The sequence below is a fragment of the Loxodonta africana genome, chromosome 19 (genome assembly GCF_030014295.1).
Source record: "Loxodonta africana isolate mLoxAfr1 chromosome 19, mLoxAfr1.hap2, whole genome shotgun sequence".
Classification (NCBI taxonomy): Eukaryota; Metazoa; Chordata; class Mammalia; order Proboscidea; family Elephantidae; genus Loxodonta; species Loxodonta africana.
Genome location: NC_087360.1, coordinates 11,034,385 through 11,054,464, shown reverse-complemented (window position 1 = coordinate 11,054,464; position 20,080 = coordinate 11,034,385). Strand labels below are relative to the sequence as shown.

General features: G+C 47.4%; 1 protein-coding gene across 4 annotated transcripts in view; it reads right to left on the bottom strand.

The window, feature by feature from the left end:
• Positions 1-5,191: 5,191 nt before the first annotated feature.
• The window catches only part of LOC104846793 (2'-5'-oligoadenylate synthase 1), a 38,481-nt gene continuing 23,592 nt past the window's right edge, over positions 5,192-20,080 (bottom strand). Inside the window, exons 4-13 of one of the 4 annotated variants that reach the window (XM_064272228.1) lie at positions 18,368-18,606; positions 15,518-15,671; positions 14,754-15,098; positions 14,109-14,247; positions 12,739-12,986; positions 11,373-11,658; positions 10,117-10,292; positions 7,280-7,512; positions 6,690-6,843; positions 5,192-5,465 (exon numbers count right to left, since the gene is read on the bottom strand). In XM_064272228.1, coding sequence (XP_064128298.1) covers positions 5,232-5,465; positions 6,690-6,843; positions 7,280-7,512; positions 10,117-10,292; positions 11,373-11,658; positions 12,739-12,986; positions 14,109-14,247; positions 14,754-15,098; positions 15,518-15,671; positions 18,368-18,606 — 2,208 coding nt within the window. In that variant the 3' untranslated portion in view covers positions 5,192-5,231. Of the gene's footprint in view, positions 5,466-6,689; positions 6,844-7,279; positions 7,513-10,116; positions 10,293-11,372; positions 11,659-12,738; positions 14,319-14,753; positions 15,099-15,517; positions 15,672-18,367; positions 18,607-20,080 lie in introns of those variants that run through there. The other 3 variants (XM_064272229.1, XM_064272230.1, XM_064272231.1) reach the window with 3 other exon arrangements.

Genomic DNA, 20,080 nt, shown 5'->3' with positions numbered 1-20,080 from the left:
TAAAACATTATGTTATCAAGAATTTGACATTCTCTCTTGTACCCGATCTTTGAAACCCAGCATGTGCTTAACCCTTATGACACGTCTCAATTTGGATTAGTCACATTTCAAGTGCTCAGTAGTCACATGTGGCTAGTGGCTCCTGTATTAGTCAGGGCAGGTCTGGTCTAGATTTTTCCCTAGAGAAATAACCAGTGTTGTGGACAGTGATTTATGAACTAGGGGCATTTGTCTCAGGCTTATTTGCAATAGCAAAATGGAAGGATTCTAAACTGTCCACCATTAAAATATTCCTCCTAAATGCCAGCTCTTTGAAGACAGGGATTTTTTTTTTCTTTGTATTTTGGATGAAGGTTTACAGAACAAACTAGCTTCTCATTAAACAGTTAGTACACACATTGTTTTGTGACATTCATTACCAACCCCATGACATGTCAACACTCTCCCTTCTTGACCTTGGGCTACCTATTACCAGCTTTCCTGTCCCCTCCTGCCTTCTCGTCCTTGCCTCTGTGCTGGTGTGCCCCTTTAGTCTCGCTCTGTTTTATGGCTCTGTCTAATCTTTGGCTGAAGGGTGTACCTCAGGGATGACTTCATTACTGAGCTAAAATGATGTCTGGGGGCCATACTTTTGGGGTTTCTCCAGTCTCTGTCAGGCCAGTAAGTCTGGTCTTTTTTTTTAAATTAATTTTTATTGTGCTTTAAAAGTTTACAAATCAACTCAGTCTCTCATACAAAAATTTACATATACCTTGCTGTACACTCCTAATTGCTCTCCCCCTAATGAGATAGGACAGTCCTTCCCTCCACTCTCTCTCCTCGTGTCCATTTGGCCAGCTTCTGGCCCCTCTGCCCTCTCATCTCCCCTCCAGACAGGAGATGCCAACATAGTCTCATGTGTCTACTTGATCCAAGAGGCTCGTTCTTCACCAGTGTCATTTTCCATCCCATAGTCCAGTCCAATCCCTGTCTGAAGAGTTGGCTTTGGGAATGGTTCCTGTCTTGGGCTAACAGAAGATCTGGGGACCATGGCCTCCGGCGTCTTTCTAGTCCCAGTCTGACCATTAAGTCTGGTCTTTTCACGAGAATTTGGGGTCTGCATCCCACTGCTCTCCTGCTCCCTCAGGGGTTCTCTGTTGTGTTCCCTGTCAGGGCAGTCATCGGTTGTGGCCAGGCACCATCTAGTTCTTCTGGTCTCAGGCTGATGTAGTCTCTGGTTTATGCAGCCCTTTCTGTCTCTTGGGCTCATGATTACCTTACGTCTTTGGTGTTTTTCATGCTTCCTTGCTCCAGGTGGGTTGAGACCAATTGATGCATCTTAGATGGCCACTTGCTAGCGTTTAAGACCCCAGACGCCACTGTCCAAAGCGGGATGCAGAATCTTTTCTTAATAGATTTCACTATGGCAATTGACTTAGATGTCCCCTGAAACCATGGTCCCCAAACCCCTGCCCCTGGTACGCTGGCCTTCGAAGCATTCAGTTTATTCAGGAAACTTCTTTCCTTTTGGTTTAGTCCAGTTGTGTTGACCTCTCCTGTATTGTGTGTTGTCTTTCCCTTCACCTGAAATAAAGCTTATCTACTATCTAGTTAGTGAAAACCCCTCTCCCACCCTACCTCCCTCCCTCCCCCTTCTGGTAATCGTCAAAGAATATTTTCTTCTCTGTTTAAACTATTTCTCGAGTTCTTACAATAGTGGTCTCATACAATATTTGTCCTTTTGCAACTGAATAATTTCACTCAGCATAATGTCTTCCAGATTTCTCGGTGTTATGAAATGTTTCGTGGATTCATCATTGTTCTTTATTGATGCATAGTATTCCATTGTGTGAATATACCGTTATTTATTTATCCATTCATCTGTTGATGGGCACCTTGGTTGCTTCCAACTTTTTGCTATTGTAAACAGTGCTGCAGTGAACATGGGTGTGCATATATCTGTTCGTGTAAAGGCTCTTATTTCCCTAGGATATATTCCAAGGAGTGGGATTGCTGGATCGTATGGTAGTTCTATTTCTAGCTTTTTTTTTTTTTCTAGCTTTTTAAGGAAGCACCAAATCGATTTCCAAAGTGGTTGTACCATCTGACATTCCCACCAGCAGTGTAGAAGTGTTAAAATCTCTCCACAGCCTCTCCAACATTTATCATTTTGTGTTTTTTGGATTAATGCCAGCCTTGTTGGAGTGAGATGAAATCTCATTGTAGTTTTGATCTGCATTTCTCTAATGGCTAATGATCGTGAACATTTCCTCATATATCTGTTAGCTACCTGAATGTCTTCTTCAGTGAAGTGTCTATTCATATCTTTTACCCATTTTTTAATAGGGTCATTTGTCTTTTTGCAGTTGAGTTTTTGCAGTATCATGTAGATTTTAGAGATCAGGCACTGATCAGAAATGAGATAGCTAAAAACTTTTTCCCTGTCTGTAGGTAATCTTTTTACTCTTTTGGCGAAGTCTTTGGATGAGCATAGGTATTTGATTTTTAGGAGCTCCCAGTTATCTAGTTTTTCTCCTGCATTGTTAGTAATGTTTTGTATGCTGTTATGCCATGTTTTCGGGCTCCTATTTTTTCTTCCATGATGGTTATCATTTTAGATTTTATGTTTAGGTCTTTGAACCATTTTGAGTTCGTTTTTGTGCATGGCATGAGGTACGGGTCTTGTTTTCTTTTTTTGCAGATGGATATCCAGTTATGCCAGCACCATTTGTTAAAAAGACTGTCTTTTCCCCAATTAACTGACTTTGGGCCTTTGTCAAATATCAGCTGCTCATATGTGGATGGATTTATGTCTGGATTCTCAATTCTGTTCCATTGGTCCATGTATCTGTTGTTGTACCAGTAGCAGGCTGTTTTGACTACTGTGGCGGTACAATAAGTTATAAAATCAGCTAGAGTGAGGCCTCCCACTTTGTTGTTCTTTTCAGTAATGCGTCTCTTGCCCTTCCATATGAATTTGGTGATGTTTCTCCATCTCATTAAAAATGTCCTTGGAATTTGGATCGGAATTGCATTGTATCTATAGATCACTTTTGGTAGAATAGACGAATAGACATTTCTACAATGTTAAGTCTTCCTATCCATGAGCAAGGTATGTTTTTCCACTTACGTAGGTCTCTTTTGGTTTCTTGCAATAGTGTCTTGTAGTTTCCTTTGTATAGGTCTTTTACATCTCTGGTAAGATTTATTCCTAAGTATTTTATCTTCTTGGGGGCTACTGTAAACGGTATTGATCTGGTGATTCCCTCTTTGATGTTCTTTTTGTTGGTGTAGAAGAATCCAACTGATTTTTGTGTGTTTATTTTGTATCCTGATACTCTGCTGAACTCTTCTATTAGTTTCAATGTTTTTTTGTGGATTCTTTAGGGTTTTCTGTGTATAAGATCATGTCGTCTGCAAATAGAGATACTTTTACTTCTTCCTTACCAATCTGGATGCCTTTATTTCTTTATCTAGCCTAATTGCTCTGGCTAGGAAGTCTGGTCTTTTTTTGTGAGTTAGAATTTTATTCTACATTTTTCTCCAGCTCTGTCTGGGACCCTCTATTGTGATCCCTGTCAGAGCAGTCAGTGGTGGTAGCTGAGCACCACCTAGTTGTACTGGACTCAGCCTGGTAGAGGCTGTGGTAGTTGTGGTCCATTAGTCCTTTGGACTAATCTTTGCATTGTGTCTTTAGTTTTCTTCATTCTCCCTTGCTCCCTAGGGATGAGACCAGTGGGGTATCTTAGATGGCCCCTCACAGAGTTTTAAGACCCCAGACGCTACTCACCAAAGTAGAATGTAGAACATTTTCTTTGTAAACTATATTATGCCAATTGAGCTAGATGTTCCCCGAGACCATGGTCCCCACGGCCCTCAGCCTAGCAATTCAGTCCCTCAGGGAGTCTGGATGTGTCTATGGAGCTTCCATGACTTTGCCTTGGACAAGTTGTGCTGGCTTCCCCAGTATTGTGCACTGTCTTACCCTTCACCAAAGTTAACTGCTTGTCTATTGTCCGTTTAGTGTTTTTCCATCCCCACTTGTCCCCTCCCTTGTAACCATCAAAGATTGTTTCTTTTTGTGTGTAAACCTTTTCATGAGTTTTTATAGTAGTGGTCTCATACAATATTTGCCCTTCGTGATTGACTTATTTCACTCAGCATAATGCCCTCCAGATTCATCCAGGTTGTGAGATGCTTCACAGATTCATCAATGTTCTTTATCTTTGCATAATACTCCATTGTATGTATGTACTATAGTTTATTTATCCATTCATGTATTGATGGACATCTAGGTTGTTTCCATCTTTTTGCTGTTGTGAACCATGCTGCAGTGAACATGGTGTGGATATATCTATTCATGTGACGGCTCTTATTTCTCTAGGACATATTCCTAGGAGTGGAATTGCTTGATCTTATGGTATTTCTATTTCTAGCTTTCTAAGGAAGTGCCATGTTGTTTTCCAAAATGGTTGTACCATTTTACATTCCCACCAGCAGTGCATAAGGGTTCCAATCTCCCCACAGCCTCTCCAACATTGGTTATTTTCTGTGTTTTTGATTCGTGCCTGTACAGGCAGGCAGAGGTTTTTGTCTGCATTGTTCCATTGCTGTGTCCCCAGTACTTAGAACAACAGAAAGATTTATTGAATACACAGTAGCTGCTCCGTAAATATTTCTAATTGAATCAATGAACACACACACGTGCACAAGCACACTTCTTGGCTAGATGACTTGCAGTTGATAAACATTCAATAAATGGTATTTGCTATTATTTTTATTGTTATGATAATAAATTGGACCATAACCCTCCCACCAGGAACACAGAAGGAAGTCAAGGAGGCTGGGACCCTGATGTCTTGTCTAAATCTCTTCTGAGAGATTTCGATTGTCAGTGAGAGGCTGGAAGTATGATCTATGATGGAAGAGAAAACACAGAATAGTGGGAGGGTGGGGTGAGGGGACCTGGATCCTGGTTCTGGATCTGACACCAATTCACTGAGGACCGAGGGGCCCATCTGGGAATGAGGGGTTGGCCCTGGATGGGGACGACTCTGGAGCCCAGTTTCCTGAGGCTACACTGCCTTCACAGGATGGTGCACGTCCATTCCTCTTCTGCCTGTGAAGTGGACACTGTCTCGTGCGTGATGTGTCCACGGCTCTGCACTTAACTCCGGAAGGCCCCACCCATGTAGTCTCTTCCAGGCTGGAAGAGTAAAACACATGATCGCATCAGGGGGTGGCACTGGGTCTCAGTGGCCCTTTTTGGTGAACATTGTGATGTGCCACCTGGATCCCCTTTTCAAGGAAGACTTGTTCCTAGCTGCTGGGAAGGCGGCTGGCAGATGGCCTTGAGATGTCAGCCCCTTTCGAGGGTGCCCAAGCTGCAGAGAAGGAGTCCTTGGGTGGTGCAAAAGGTTCAGGATAACTGAAAGGTTGGAAGTTTCAGTCCACCCAGAGGTGCCTCTGAAGAAAGGTCTGGCGATCTGTTTCCAAAAAATCAGCTATTGAAAAGGAGCACAGTTCTACTCTGACACACATGGGGTCGCAGTAAGTCAGAGTTGGCAACTGGTAACTGGTCAGCTTCAGAGAGTGGTTCTTGGGACACAGCAATGAACAAAACAAAACTCCCTTCACGTGCCTTTGTGTGTGTGTGTGTTGGCAGGGGAAGGGGAAGACAGACAATAAACAAAGAAACTAGCTCAGCTTTGATGAATGCTGCTCGAGGCCGCGCCCCTTCCTGAGTTGCTCACATGATCCCTGTTGGGGGTAAAGGCCTGACCACCTGGGTCCACTGTGGGACCGCTCTGAAGTGTCATTTGAGCTCCTAGGCTCTCCGTGGGGTCGCCGTGTCACTGGGGCTGCATCATGGCTCCACTTCTCCCTCTGACCAGTCCTGTTTCCCTTCCCAAACGCACTGGTTCCAAGTTCACTCCCCTATAAACATTCTGCATGCTACACTCCATCCCAGGGGCTGCTTCAGGGGGAACCAGCCTGCCACATCGTCAATCCCCGACCTCAGAGTGGTCTCACAGAAAGACCCCTCCTCTGGGAGTGGAAAGACCCAAGATCATGTCCTTCTGCACCTGTTTAGCTGTGTGACATGGCTCAGGTCACTGAGGTGCTCTGAGTTTCCCGTTTGTTAGATCATAGGTGGGGATGCTGTAAGGCAGACCGTTTAGCACAGTGCAGTGAGCACTGGTTTTGGAGTCCACTGAGTTTGAATCCCAGTGCCACCACTTCCTAGCTGAGTGTCCTTGAGCCAGTGATTTCCCCTCTCTGGGTCTCAGTTTCCTCATCTGTCAGATGGGGATGATAGAAAACATAGCTCATAGGGTGGCTATGAGGATTCGATGAGATAATGTCTATTAGAAGGTTTAGGATGGAGCCCGAGCCCACAGCAGGTGCTCACTCCGTGGTGATTGTCATGATTTATTCTTCTTCTTTGTGGGATGAGCTGATTGAAGCTGTCAGAAAAGTTACCTCAGGCCAAGGAGGCATTAATTAAGGAATGTGCTCTGGACAAGGAACCTGAGAATTCCAGGAACCCTCTGGTTGGGGCCAAAATGACTATAAAATATGGAGCAGAGCCTGTGACTATAGGAATAGGAGATAATTTCTTAGGGAAGAATGGTCTCCAGCTTCAGGCCCCAAGCTGTGTGCAGGGGGCTGGGGGGAGTGGAGGGCAGGGAAGAGGCACGAGGTCTTACCGGCACATTCCAGGGGCCCACGAGAGACTTATCCTGATTCTTAAAGCAGGGGTAGCTCAGCCAGACTGAAGCCTCCCCGGCCAGCCTCTGCCACCTGTCTGGGTCTCCGTCACCCAAATTTCCTGTAGGGTCCGCCGGGTCTAGAATCACAGGCCTGGAGACAAGGGTCAGAGAGGGACAAGGGAGGGGTTGGGGCTGGATCTGGAAAGACTAGGTGGCCCTGGAAGAGCAAAGCACCAGGCTGGGACAGGCTACAACTTGGGCACCAGGAAGGGCCCAGCAGGGCACTGTTCTTTGGGGCTTGTGGAGTGGCCTGCCTGACGATGGGCAGTGAACATGAGGAGAGACACCTGGAATTTGGGAGCTGATAAGCCTGGGTTTGACTTGCATGTCACCCTTTATTAGTGGTGTGCCATTGGGCGGGTCATTTGACCTCTCTAAGCAGCTGTCAAGAAAGACCTGGCAATCTGCTCCTGTAAAGGTTACAGCCTAGGGAACCCTATAGGGTAGTTCTACTCTGTCCCATGGGATTGCCGAGTTGACTCTATGGCACCCAACAATGACAACAAGCTACGTGGGGGATAGGGTACCTGGGTTTCTGCAGCTGCTTGATCAGACATTGTTTAATAATGGGGTTTTCAAAGTCGTAATACTTTGTCCAGTAGATGCAAAGCTGTCTGTAGCTCAGGACTAATTCCAAGACGGTCCGGAACCCCTGTGCTGTGTTGAAGTCTGTTTGGTTGCTCCCACGCTCCCAAGCGTAGACAGTCAGGAGCTCGAGGGCGTATTGTGCTGGCAGTGGCATCCCCAGGTTCTCCTTACACTGAGAAGATGAAAAAGGATCAGAAAAATGTGTTTGTCCCACATTTGTGTGAAGCACAGGGCTTGATACATGGTATGGTGCCAGGGTGAAGAGCGGGGGTCAGCAAGTCCAGCCTACCACTTTTTTTGTTAATTGTGCTTTAGATGAAGGTTTACAGAGCAAATTAGTTTCTCATTAAACAATTAATACACATATTATTGTTTTGAGACATTGGTTGCCAATCCTGCGGCATGTCAACATTTCCCCCTTCTCGACCTTGGGTTCCCCATTTCCATTCATCCAGCTTCCCTGTGTCCTCCTGCCTTCTCGTCCTTGCCCCTGGGCTGGTGTGCCCATTACATGGTTGAGCTATGTGTGTTATTGTTTGTTTTATGGGCCTGTCTAATCTTTGGCTAAAGGGTGAACCCCAGGAGTGACTGCAGTACTGAGTTAAAACGGTGTCCAGGGGCCATTCTCTTGGCGTTTCTCCAGTCTCCATCAGACCAGTAAGTCCAGTCTTTTTTGTGGGAGTTAGAATTTTGCTGTATGTTTTTCATTAGCTCCATCCAGGACCCTCTATTGTGATCCCTCTCAGAGCCCAAGACATGGTTTTGAAAAGGAAGTTTTGTTGGAACAAAGCCATGCCCATTCATCTATGTACAGTCTATGGCAGCTTTCACACTACAGAGACTAGCTGTGACAGTGACCACGTGGATCACAAAGCCTAAAATATTTACTATCTAGCCCTTTACAGGAGCCCTGGTGGTGCAGTGGTTAAGAGCTCTGGCTGCTAACCAAAAGGTCCGCAATTTGAATCCGTCAGCTGCTGCTTGGAAACCCTATGGGGCAGATCTACTCTGTCCTGTGGAGTCTCCGTGAGTTAGAATCGAGTCAACCAGAGCCCTTTACAGAAAAATGTTGCCAATCCCTGGTTAAGACCGTGAGCTTTGGATTCTGACCTATGTGGGTTGGCATCCCAGTCCCACTACTGTCTGATCCTGGGCAGGGCAGCTTACACTCTTGGGGTCCCAGTTTTCTCGTCTTCCAAGTGAGTGGTAATAATGGCAGCCACCTCCTAAGGCGAAGGTGGAAATGCACTGAGATGAAGGACTGGTAGTGGCCCTAAGAGACTCAAGGAAGCAAAGAAAATCCTCTCTGGTGGGAGATACGTCGTTCACAACCTCAGATTATTTCGTAACTCTTTTTCAAATACAACTACCACGCTACTCCTTTTGCAGATGAGACAGAAGCACAGAGAGGTTAAGTTGCTTGTTCAAGGTCAGACAGCCTAGAAGCGGGTGGAAGGGAAACCTGAAGGCATACTTGTTCGAAGCCTTTGCCTGATCTACCCTCTGAAGAGTGTGGAGGAGTCTGTGAGTGTGTGTGTGTAGTTCTAACATTCATTCACTCAACAGTTATTTATTGAGCACCTATTAAGTGTCAGGCACTGTTCAGGAGTGTGTCAGGCACTGTTCAGGAGTCTTGGGATAGAGCAGTGAACAAAATCCCCTTACTTCATGTTCCTTTATTTGCTGGGAGACAGTAAATAACCAACCATAAACTAGCTCAGTTTTGATGAATGCTGTGAGGAAAAATAAAGTTGCATAAAGGGAGTGGAGGGTGGGTGGGTGGGCTATTTTAGCCCTGATAGGACAGTGGTTAAGTGCTTGGCTGCCAACTGAAAAGCCGGCGGTTGGAACCCACCAGCGGCCACGCAGGAGAAAGATGGGGCAGCCTGTTTCTGTAAAGAATGCAGCCTGAGAAACCCTATGGGGCAGTTCTGCTTTGTCCTGCAGGGTTGCTATGAGTTGGAATCCACTCGACAGCAGTGGCAGTCAGGGAAGATTTCTCAGAGGTGGTGACATATGAGCTAAGATTTAAAAGAAACGAGAGAGAGGAGCCAGGTGGCCAAGTGGGGGGTGAGCTTTCCAGGAAGGGTAACGGCAAATGCAAAGGCCCTGAGGCTGGAGCAGATCTGCCCTACTGGAGGGACGACGAGGAGGACAGCGAGGAGGACAGCGTGGCTGGTGTGGAGGGAGGAAGGGGGAGGGAGCGGGGGGCTCAGAGAGGCAGAGGGCGGCCCGAGAGCCTCCCATGATGACTTAGACCAGGAGACGTGTGAGAGACGTGGCGGCAACTGATGAACTATGCATATATGAATACAGGACTGAAATAATTTGCTAGACGGGGCTGAGGTATGAAAAAGAGGGGTGTCGAGAAAGGTCCAAGGACTTTGGCAGGAGTCTGGAATGACTGGGTTGCCATTTGCAGAGATGGGGAAGTCTCCTGAAAGGAATGAGGTCCCCTGGGACCCACCCCAGTCCCCACCCTCCCTCCCTTCTTCTTCTTCCTCCCCTTTCCCTTCTTCCTGTCCTCTCCCCTCCTCCTTTTTCCCTCTTCCTTACTCTTTTTCCTCTTCCCTTCACCCCCTCTCCTTTTTCCTCTCTTCTTCTCCCCTCAGCTCTCTCCTTCTCTTTCCCTTCTTCTTTCCCCTCCTACTCTCTTCTCTCTCTCTCCTCCCCTCCTTCTCCTCTCCTCTCCTCTCCTCTCTTCTCTCCCTCCCTTCACTCCTCCCTTGCTCCCTGCCTGCATAGGGCCCACAGGGGCCTGGCGGGAGGGCTGTACCTCTTGGTACCAGTACTTGACCAGGCGGATGAGGCTCTTCAGCTTGGTGGGACGCTGCTTCAGGAAGGCTCGCTGAAGCTCTGTGAAGCAGGTGGAGAACTCGCCCCCCCGGGAGCACTCACGGATGAGCTGGACGTAGATTTGGGGGTCAGGTTTGTAGTCTTTAGTCACCTGACCTGTTAGGGATGAATCCATCACTTTAGGATGTCAGCTCTTCTCTGAGGTTCCTTCTGTCTCTCTGGGGAGACAAACTCGCTGGCTATGGGGTACAGTGAAAGGGGCAGCAGGCCCACAGCTGAAACGTCTGAGGTCCAGTCCCCAAACCCCCTTCTCCCATTTCCAGTGCCACTGCCCTGCCCAAGCCACCATCGCCTCCTCACTGGTTCCCACAGCCCGTGCTCCACCTAGCACCAAGGGGTCTTCTAAAATCTGATGACTCCACTTTTTGCTTCCCATCAGAGCTAGAATAAAATCCTAAGTCACCACAGTGGCCTACAACACTTGGTATGATCTGGCCCCTGCTACTGACTTTAAGCCAGTTCTATGCTGCCCCCATTTTTAGAAAGAAAATGTACACACCTTGCCACACGCAGAACTGGTAAGCCTTGCGGATGTTCTGTAAGAAACGTCTTTGTCCACAAACAGACAAACAGACAAACAACAAAAACCCCAACCACTTGCCGTGGAGTCAATTCCCACTCCTGGTGACCCCACGTGGGCCGAGTACAACTGTTGCTCCACAGGGTTTTCAATGGCTTTGGACTTTTGGAAGTAGATCGCCAGGCCTTTCTTCCAAGGGTCCTTTGGGTAGATTCGAACTGCCAATCTTTTAGTTAGCAGCCAAGCACTTAATCAAATTGTGTTAATTTGCTGCTTAATGTGTCTCCCATGACTGATTATGATCTTTTTCGTTCTTGCCCCCCAAAACAGAAACCAAACCTGTTGCTGTTGAGGCAATTCCGACTCATAGTGACCCTATAAGACGGAGTAGAACTACCCCGTAGGGTTTCCAAGGAACGCCTGGTGGATTCAAACTCCCGACCTTTTGGTCAGCAGCCATAGCTCTTAACCACTACGCCACCAGCATTTCCATTCTTGCCCCTGGAGAGGCTATAACATCGCCTTCCACTTTGAAGGGATGTCCTGGTTTGATAAAGCTTTCATATTGTGTGAGACATCTGCTCAGGAACAGAGAAAAAAAAGGAGGCCGTGTCAGAGGTCAAGGGCTGAGACCCCTTGTGGCTGGGAGCACTCACCCAGGGCGTCAAAGGCAGGCAGCACATCAAAGTTCACACACTTGTTTTGGTAGTGGGAACTTAGCATGAAGCTAAGCACGCGGGGTTTTTTCCGTTTACGCTGGACCTCAAATTTCACGTCAAACTTTTCCTCCTTTTGACAGGCTTCCAACTGTTTTCTGATTTCCTCAATGAATATTCCCCGGTGCTTTAGCTGCTCCTGAAAACTTGTGAGATTGCTGAGGAAGACCACGAGGTCAGCGTCAGATCGGCCTCTGAGAGCGGTGCCTTTGCCAGAGGAGCCACCCTAAATAAGATGATGAGAATAATGACCGACACTAATTGAGAAGAGCCTCCCTAAATACAATGACCAGGACAATCACTAACATTGCTTAGTGCTTTACTGTTCTCAGGCCATTGCAAGTCTTAACTCCTGTAAACCTCATAATGACTCTATGATTTAGGTATTATTATTCATTCCGATTTTACAGATGGGGAAACAGATGCTCGGAGAGATCATATAACCACTCCAATCACACAGCTAGTTGGTGCCAGAGGTGGGACCGACTTGGCTTCCTTTTTCCAGAGTCCATGTTCTTCTTCCCGGACCTTTACTATCTTATAACATATACCCCAGACTGGCCCAGGCTGAGTGTTTACACACATTATCTTACGTAATCCACATAGCCTTGGGAGGGGTCAGGAATTATAATTCCCACTTTATGAAGAAGGAAATTGCAGCACAGAAAGGCTAAGTGACTTGCCAAGATCCTCCAGCCAGTGGGTGCTATCTACCTTCAAAACTTAGACTCAGCCGGCTCATGACACTGCAGAAATGTGAGTCGCGGGCTGGCCACTAGTTGCTGCTGTTCTTGTTAGTTGCCATCCGGTCTATCCTGACTCGTGGCGACCCCATGTGTGCAGAGTAGAACTGCTCCATAGGGTTTTCAAGGCTGTGAGCTTTTGGAAGCAGATAGCCAGGCCTATCTTCTGAGGAGCCTCTGGGTGGGTTCCAACCACCAACCTCTTGGCTAGGAGTCTAGCCCTTAACTGTTCACACCACTCAAGGACTCCATAGCCACTAATTCACAAGTTGTTTACCGGAGCTGGGCCTCAGTTTCCCTATCTCTAAAATGGGACAGTGGTTCATCACTTTCATCTGGGGCACTTGTTTAAAATTCAGGTGGAGGACCTCACCCCAGAATCTCTTTGAAACAGCTATGGTTATAACTTTGGTGTAGATAAATGAGAAACCACCAGCCCCGAAGACCTCACCCCTTCCTTCTAACTTTCATACCCCCCGTTCTACATTTTTGTTTTCTCTCCACGGGCACTCTTGTCCATTCAGCCACCCCTTCCCCAGGCAGGCGGGCAGGCCTGGGCTTACCTTCACAACCTTGGACACCCGCACAGATCCGATGAAGCACCTTTCCTTCAGGAAGCTACAGATGGTGTCAACGGCTTCTCTGACCTGCGTGCGGAACAGTGTGTCTGGCAGGAGATGGTCTTCGATGAACTTGTCCAGATTCCTGGGCGGGGTATTTCTGAGTTCCTCCATGATGCTCGGGGGTGGGCAGGAGAGCCAGTGATGGTGGAGCTGGCGCCTGGGACCTGTTAGTCTTTTTGCTCTGCAGGCTGAGTGTGGACTCTGTTACTTTCGTTTCCCAGGAAAGGAAGAACCTCTGGTCCTGGCACCTCCCCTTAGCAAATTAAAGCCTCCAAAGGATCCTCCTCTGCCCTCTGATTGGACTCTTACCAGCCCTCCCTGCTCGCTCCTCCACCCTCTGAAACTTCCTCTCCTACCATCAGCTTACAGCAAGGCCTCAGCTGTGAAAAATCATCCCTAAAAACAGATTTTTGTTTTCTTTCTTTGTCTTTTTTGTTGCTGACAAAATTGCTTCATAGTTTCTTATGGTTTTTACAGCAATGCATGCATAGGACGATCACCCATAATCGAAAACTAGGTCTACTGTTACAGACATCTTGACACAGATCCTTTCAGGTTTTTCTATGCACACACACACACACACACACACACGCACACACGCACGCACGCACAGGGTTCTCTTTTTATTTTTAAATGGCATCATACTATACTTTTTACGTCAAAATATATTTCCATGAATATAGTTTCAAAGCCATTTTTAAAAAAAAGAGGGAATAGATCAACACAAATACATGTCAACTATCTTACCTGACTTCCTCCTAACCAGCTGGTCAGTTAATTGGCACTCTTCCCTCCCTCCCTAAAACATGGTGACTTGTGCCCAAGGCAAGATGTCACTGAGAAGGGGGCGAACCTCTGTCTATACAATACTGGCATCTTCTCTCACCTGTTAGATTGTGTGTTTACCAAACTTCCCAAGCCTCTTTATGGCAATCGTGCTTGTTACTGAAACACATTCTTTTGATGACATTTTTATTTTAAAATATGAGTGCAAAAGAGACCCGCGCTTAGAAAACTGACATTGAATTCTTTGGAAATATGCAAGAAAAGCAAGCTGCTTGAAACAATGGTTAGAATTAGATAAGTGCGAGACAATGGGGAATTATTGAGGAAATCACTGTAAACATCTAGAATTATGACCACAGGCCTTTGTAGGCGGTGAAACAGAAACAGGAAATTATAGATGACGCAATCCTGTCTGTTTCATGCAAGAAAGATGACACGAGGTGTGTCCAGTCAGGTGGCTGGCCCTCAGCAGAAAGGCCTTGGTTTTTACTGAAGGACTGGGAAATGAAGGCACGTTTACATACCTCTGGGGCAGACCAGGAGTCCCCAGATGGTGCAAACGGTGTGTGAAAGACTGGAGGTTTGAGTGGGAGCCCTGGTGGTGCAGTGGTCGAGCGCTCGGCTGCCAACCAAAAGGTGGCCAGTTCCAACCCACCAGCTGCTCTATGGGAGAAGGATGTGGCATTCTGCTTCTGTAAAGATTACAGCTTTGGAAACCCTATACAACCTGGAAACTAACAACAAGAGATAGCTCTTCAGAAGAGCACCATGTTCAAGGAAAGCATTCTTTACCAAAAAAAAAAAAAAAAATTTTTTTTTCTTTCCCCACTGTTTGGTTTAAAGAAGGCTACCGGGGCTATTTCTGGTTCAAGGTTTGAAGACTATCTTGGGGCAATAGTTTTGGGGGTTCATCCAGCCTCAATAGCTCCAAATATTCTGGATTCCATGAATTGGCAAATGTTTTGTTATATATACTTTTACCACAAATAAAAAACAAACAAAAACTGTTATCTTTTTTGTTTTCAAAAGCTGGCACTAAAATACAGACCTCCATCCAGCAAACCAGCCCTCCGTGGCGGTCTGGTGCCCCTGCCCAACCTCAGCTCTGTTGCTGGGACTCCTTCTGCTCCCCACTCTGGTTTCTCAGTGTCCCCACCTGCCCCACTCACCTTGCTGACTCTCGAGGCCTTGTGGACACAGTTCTCACGGAGGCAGCGCAAGATGCTGTCGATGGCCCTGTTCACCTGCTCCTGGAATTGAGGGCTCGGCTTCAGGTGGTCCTGGATGAAGCGGTCCAGCTCCTTGGTGGGGATCTGAGACAGATCCAAGACTGTCCCTGGTATAGAGGGGGTGCTGCTGCTCGTCCCCAAGGGGCTGGGAGCTGGGTACGAGCGTTTCTTGCTTCCTGCTCCGGGGCACACGGCACTGTCGCTCCTGCTGTCCTCGGGGATGCTCTGGTCAGGGTCTCTCTGGATGGGGTGGCCCAAATCTGAGCACCCAGCACGTGGAAGGCCCTGGAAGTTGTGGAAGGAGCTGCTTTACCCAGGGCCAGAGGTTTCTGCTTCCAACCAACCCGTTCTCTCACCAGCCCCTTGTACAGCCAGAGTGACTGAGACTCAGAGAGGGGAAGTGGGAGGTCACTGCTAGCCCTTGTGGCACTTTGTGCATAGAAAATGGTTCCCCTCCTGGGGGAATAAGTTACAAAAGATGCTCCCTTTGGGTGGACACAGCTTGTTCAGCAGACAGTAACTATGCAAAATAAAGGCCTTCCTCCAAGCTGACTGTCAATTAGATCGGTTTACATGTGGCTGCCTCTCCTTTTTCAATTCTGTATTCTCCATCCACACAGCCTGTGACACACAGCAGATGCTTAGGAAACACTGGTTATAAAATCATGCCTGAAATCTAAGGATCCTGGGGACCCCTCACTCACCAGCCCTTCCCAGGGCTGCACAGGCCTCCCAGGTGCCTGAAGAAAGCACGGGTGGTCATAGCAGGACCCTGCCTTTTGGGCCAGCACGTCCCAGCGCCAGGCTGCCCCATTCCCTACGTCCCACGTTGGGTCTGCCGGGTCAAGGATCACGGGTCTGCAATAAGAAGGTTCTGGTTAGCAAGATGGTCAAGATCAGGGGCTCTGGAGTCAAACGGACCTGGTTCCAATCCCAACTCTGCTCCTTTCCAGCTGTGTGACCTGGACCAGATGACTCAACCTCTCTGAGCCTCAGTTTCCTCATCTGCAAAATGGGTGTAACGACAGTGCCTGCTTTGATGCGGTGTTGCAGGGATTAAATTGGAGCAATGACCCTCAATGCTGGCTGCACATTAAAATCACAAGACACCACAGTTGCCCTGGGGATTCTGATTTATATCTTATGAGCCGGCAATTTCACTCCCAGATATATACCCTACAGATAAGCACAGGCACTGAAAACAGGATCAAGAATGTTTATAACAACCTTATTTGTAATAAATCAAACCAAATCCATTGCCGTCGAGTTGATTCCAACTCATAGGTAAGACAGGGAGCAAAGGCCCTGAGATCGGAGGGTGCCTGTTTGAGAAACAGTGAAGAGACTGGTGTGGTTAGAGGAGAAGCAAGTAAAAGAGAAATAGACTATACTATATCAGGGAGGTAATAGGGGGTTGAGTGTGGAACCTAGAGACTTAGTAAGACAGGGAACAGAGGGACCCTCAAATCTGCAAACAAAGTAACAAGAAATAGGCCAGGGCGCAGAAACAAAGCCACTCCCCAGAACAATGGGACAGGCTATCTGAAAATAGACGCAAACTTCTTTAAAGTTGCCTTTCAGAAGCAGCTGGAGAAAACCAGGCCCAGGGACATGCGCAGAACATCCATCTGTGACCACTGCGTGACCTTCCACCAGGGGCAGTGAGGGGCTACAGTCCTAGCCGGGGAATCGAACCCAGGGAATGAGTGACTGAGCAGGCGCGACACCCCATAATAAGTCCTGCTACGAATCCCAGAGGCCTCTGGGACAGGAGCCATCTTGGAAAGGTGCTGTGCGCACACCTTAGTTAACATATCCCTGCCTGTGCCTATGAGTAAACATGAATCTTTTCCCACCCAAGAACTTTTAAAAACTCTGGCCTGTCTTTTATTCTGTGAGATGAGGGTAAGTGTTGCTCTAGGCCCTCCTCGTCTCCACTTGCAAGCCTCTTCAATAAAGCTTTGTTCCCGTGGAAAACTACGTGCCTTACCAGCTCATTCTCGACCAGTGAGAGGCAAAAGCCTTATTCCGGTAACAAGATGAAGGTAAGTGCTGCTCTAGGCCCTCCTCTCTGTTTGCAAGCCTCTTCAATAAAGCTTTGCTCATGTGGAAAACTATGTGCCTTACCTGCTCAGTCTTGACCAGTGAGAGGCAAGAACCTTATTCTGGTAACATAGGGACCGTACAGGACAGAGTAGAACTGCCCCATAGGGTTTCCAAGGAGCAGGTGCTGAATTCAAACTGCCGACCTTTTGGTTAGCAGCCGTAGCTCGCCATAGCTCTTAACCACTGTGCCACCGAGGCTGTTATAACCCAAAACTCAAAGAAATTGAAACATAAGGGTAATTCTTAGCAATTATCCTGTATGCATATAGGGAAACCATTCTGATTTCAAGGCAAAAAAGGCAAATGGCTCAAAGTGGGCTAGTTACCATGAAGCTTGTAAAGACAAGAGGAGAACAGACAATCGGCCATTCGCTAAGCTTAACTGATTGAACCGTGCCCTCCCCCTTTTACTGAGATCCACTGACATCAGGTCACGAGGTGGTCTCTGGCCCTCCACCCACCTGCAGCTATGATACCTTTAGAAATTCAAATTAAGTAAACCCGGCTTCCATCAGGAAAAAAATGATTCACAATTTTGGGTAAAAAACAAACCAACCAACCCAAAACACTGCTGGCCGGATTAATTTGGGGTCAGGAATTTTTTTTACGGTTAACATTTTGTTTTGTGGGTAAGAAAAACCTTCAAAAAGTAAGATGTCTGTATTAATTTTTCTCTTTGACAAGCCCCAAACTGGAAACAACCCAAATGTTCATCATCAATAGAATGGAAACTACATTATAATAAATGCACACAGTGGAATGCTATACAGCAATGAAAAAGAACGGACCGCAGCTCCACACAACAATATGGATGAATCTTGAAGGCTTAGAGTTGAGAAAGCAAAGCCACACACGAAAAAGTGTGGTATGATTCTATTTAAATAAAGTTTAAAAACAGGCAAAAGCATAATGAAAGAAGTCAGAATGGGGTTAATTTTGGGGGTTCTGGGAAGTGCACAAGGGAAGCTTCTGAGGTGCTGGGAAATATCCCACCTTGATCTGGGTGCTGGTTTCACAGGTATGTGTTCAACTTCAGAGAAAATCATCAAAATATGCATTTAAGATGTGTATGTTACACCGCAGTAATGAGGCACTGGTATATTTCTTAAAACTCCCACTAGTACCAGCTACTGCTGAGCTGATTCCATCTCATGGCGACCCCATGTACATCTGAGCAGAACTTTCTGAAGCAGATTGCCAGGCCTTTCTTCTGAGGTGCCTCTGGGTGAACCCTTCAGTTGGTGTGAACTGTTTGTACCACGCTCAAAACTCCCTGAGTGATTCAAATATGCACCCGAGGCTGGAACCACTGATTCAGAAAATGCAAGTATAGCGTTTCACCTTGATCCCAACCAAGCCCTTGGTCGATATGACCTGTTTCACGGTGGTTAATTATCTCCCATGCTCAGCCGCAGGGGAGCCGATGACGAGGAGGAGTGAGGTCATACCTGGGTCTTTTCAGCTGGCCCCGTAAGAACTGCCCAACTGCAGGGTCCTCAAAGCCATAGTTGACGGTCCAGAAAATACACAGGTGCTGGTACTGGTGGATCAGGCCCAGGACGGTTCGGAGGCCTTGGGACAGGCTGAAGGCGTCCTTCTGGCAGCCCTGCTCCCAGGCGAAGATGGTCAGCAGCTCCAGGGCGTAAACTGGGGGCAGCATCCCCCTCCCCGCCTCTTGTGGGCACACCTGTAATGGGCGAGAGGAGGGGTTCAGAGGACAAAGGGGAAGGAAGACAGCAAGCTCTCGCAGAACTTCCCTGAGTATCGCAGTCTCCAGGTAGGGACCTACAGTTCCAGCCTGGGACAAGCAGCTGTGCTCCAAGCCTGTTCTGGGAGCAGCCTGGATGGTCTCTCCTGTTCTCACTGTCGGGGCTTCACCCATGTGGCTGCCTCACAAGCGCTCCATCTCTCCATGTCTTTCCCATGCTCTGGTCTATCTCAGTCCAGCTGTCAGCCTCTCACCTGGACAACCGCCCCAGCCTCCTCGTGGTCCTCAGTCTGCCTCTCACCAATCCATTGTCCGCTGACTGAAGCAGGCACATATTTAACCACATCACTCCCCCTTCCCCTGCAGATAAAGCACCATCCACAGCTCTTATTGCCCTTGGAGTGATTCTCAATTTGCCTGCAAAGTGCTGCTTGGTCTGACCTCTGTTCACCTCGCCAGCTTCCTCTCCTCCTCCACACCCCGCCGCCTGTCATGTCTGTTCCTATCATATCGCTCACTGGTCCCCAAGTTCTCTCCTACCTCCAGGTCTTTGCACATGCTGTTCCCTCGGCCTAGAACACTTTTCATCTCCCCTTAACTTGGCCGACCCCTCCTCATTCCTCGAGGCCCAGCTTGACTCTGACATGACCCTCCCACCCACCCTAGATATCTGACTTCACAGTACCTTCTCTTAGGGTAATTCTTGTCACCTTTTGTCAGCAGTTATGGACTGAATTGAGTCCCCCCAAAATGTGTGTCAACTTGGCTAGGCCATGATTCCCAGTACTGTGTTGTGGGATTTATCCACCATTTTGTGATCTGATGTGATTTTTCTATGTGTTGTAAATCCTACCTCTATGGTGTTAATGAGGCAGGATTAGAGGCAGTTATGTTACTGAGGCAGGGCCCAATCTACAAAATGAGGTTGTGTCTTAAATCAGTTTCTTTTGAGACGTAAAAGAGACAAGTGAGCAGACAGATATGGGGGCCTCAGACCACCAAGAAACAAGAGCCAGGAGAATCGCATGTCCTTTGGACCTGGGGTCCCTGTGCTCAGAAGCTCCTCGACTGGGGAGGATTGATGACAAGGATCCTTCCCCTGAGTCAAGAGATAGACAAAGCCCTCCCCTGATGCTGGCGCCCCGAATTCGGACTTCTAGCCTCCTAAACCGTGAGAGAATAAATTTCTCTTTGTTAAAGCCATCCGCTTGTGTCATTTCTGTTATTGCAGCACTAGATAACTAAGACAGCCCTCAGCTGTCTTGTTTTGGGGGGCCTCTTTGCCACACCCCCAATGCCTAGTACATTACCTGAGAGGTATCACTAAAAAAAAAAAAAAAAAAAGCTGGCACTTAAATATATACCTCCAGCTAGCAAACCACCCCTTTACAGATGAGGAAACTGAGGCACCGGGGTGATGTAACTTGACTAAGGTCACACAGCCGGTTAAGTA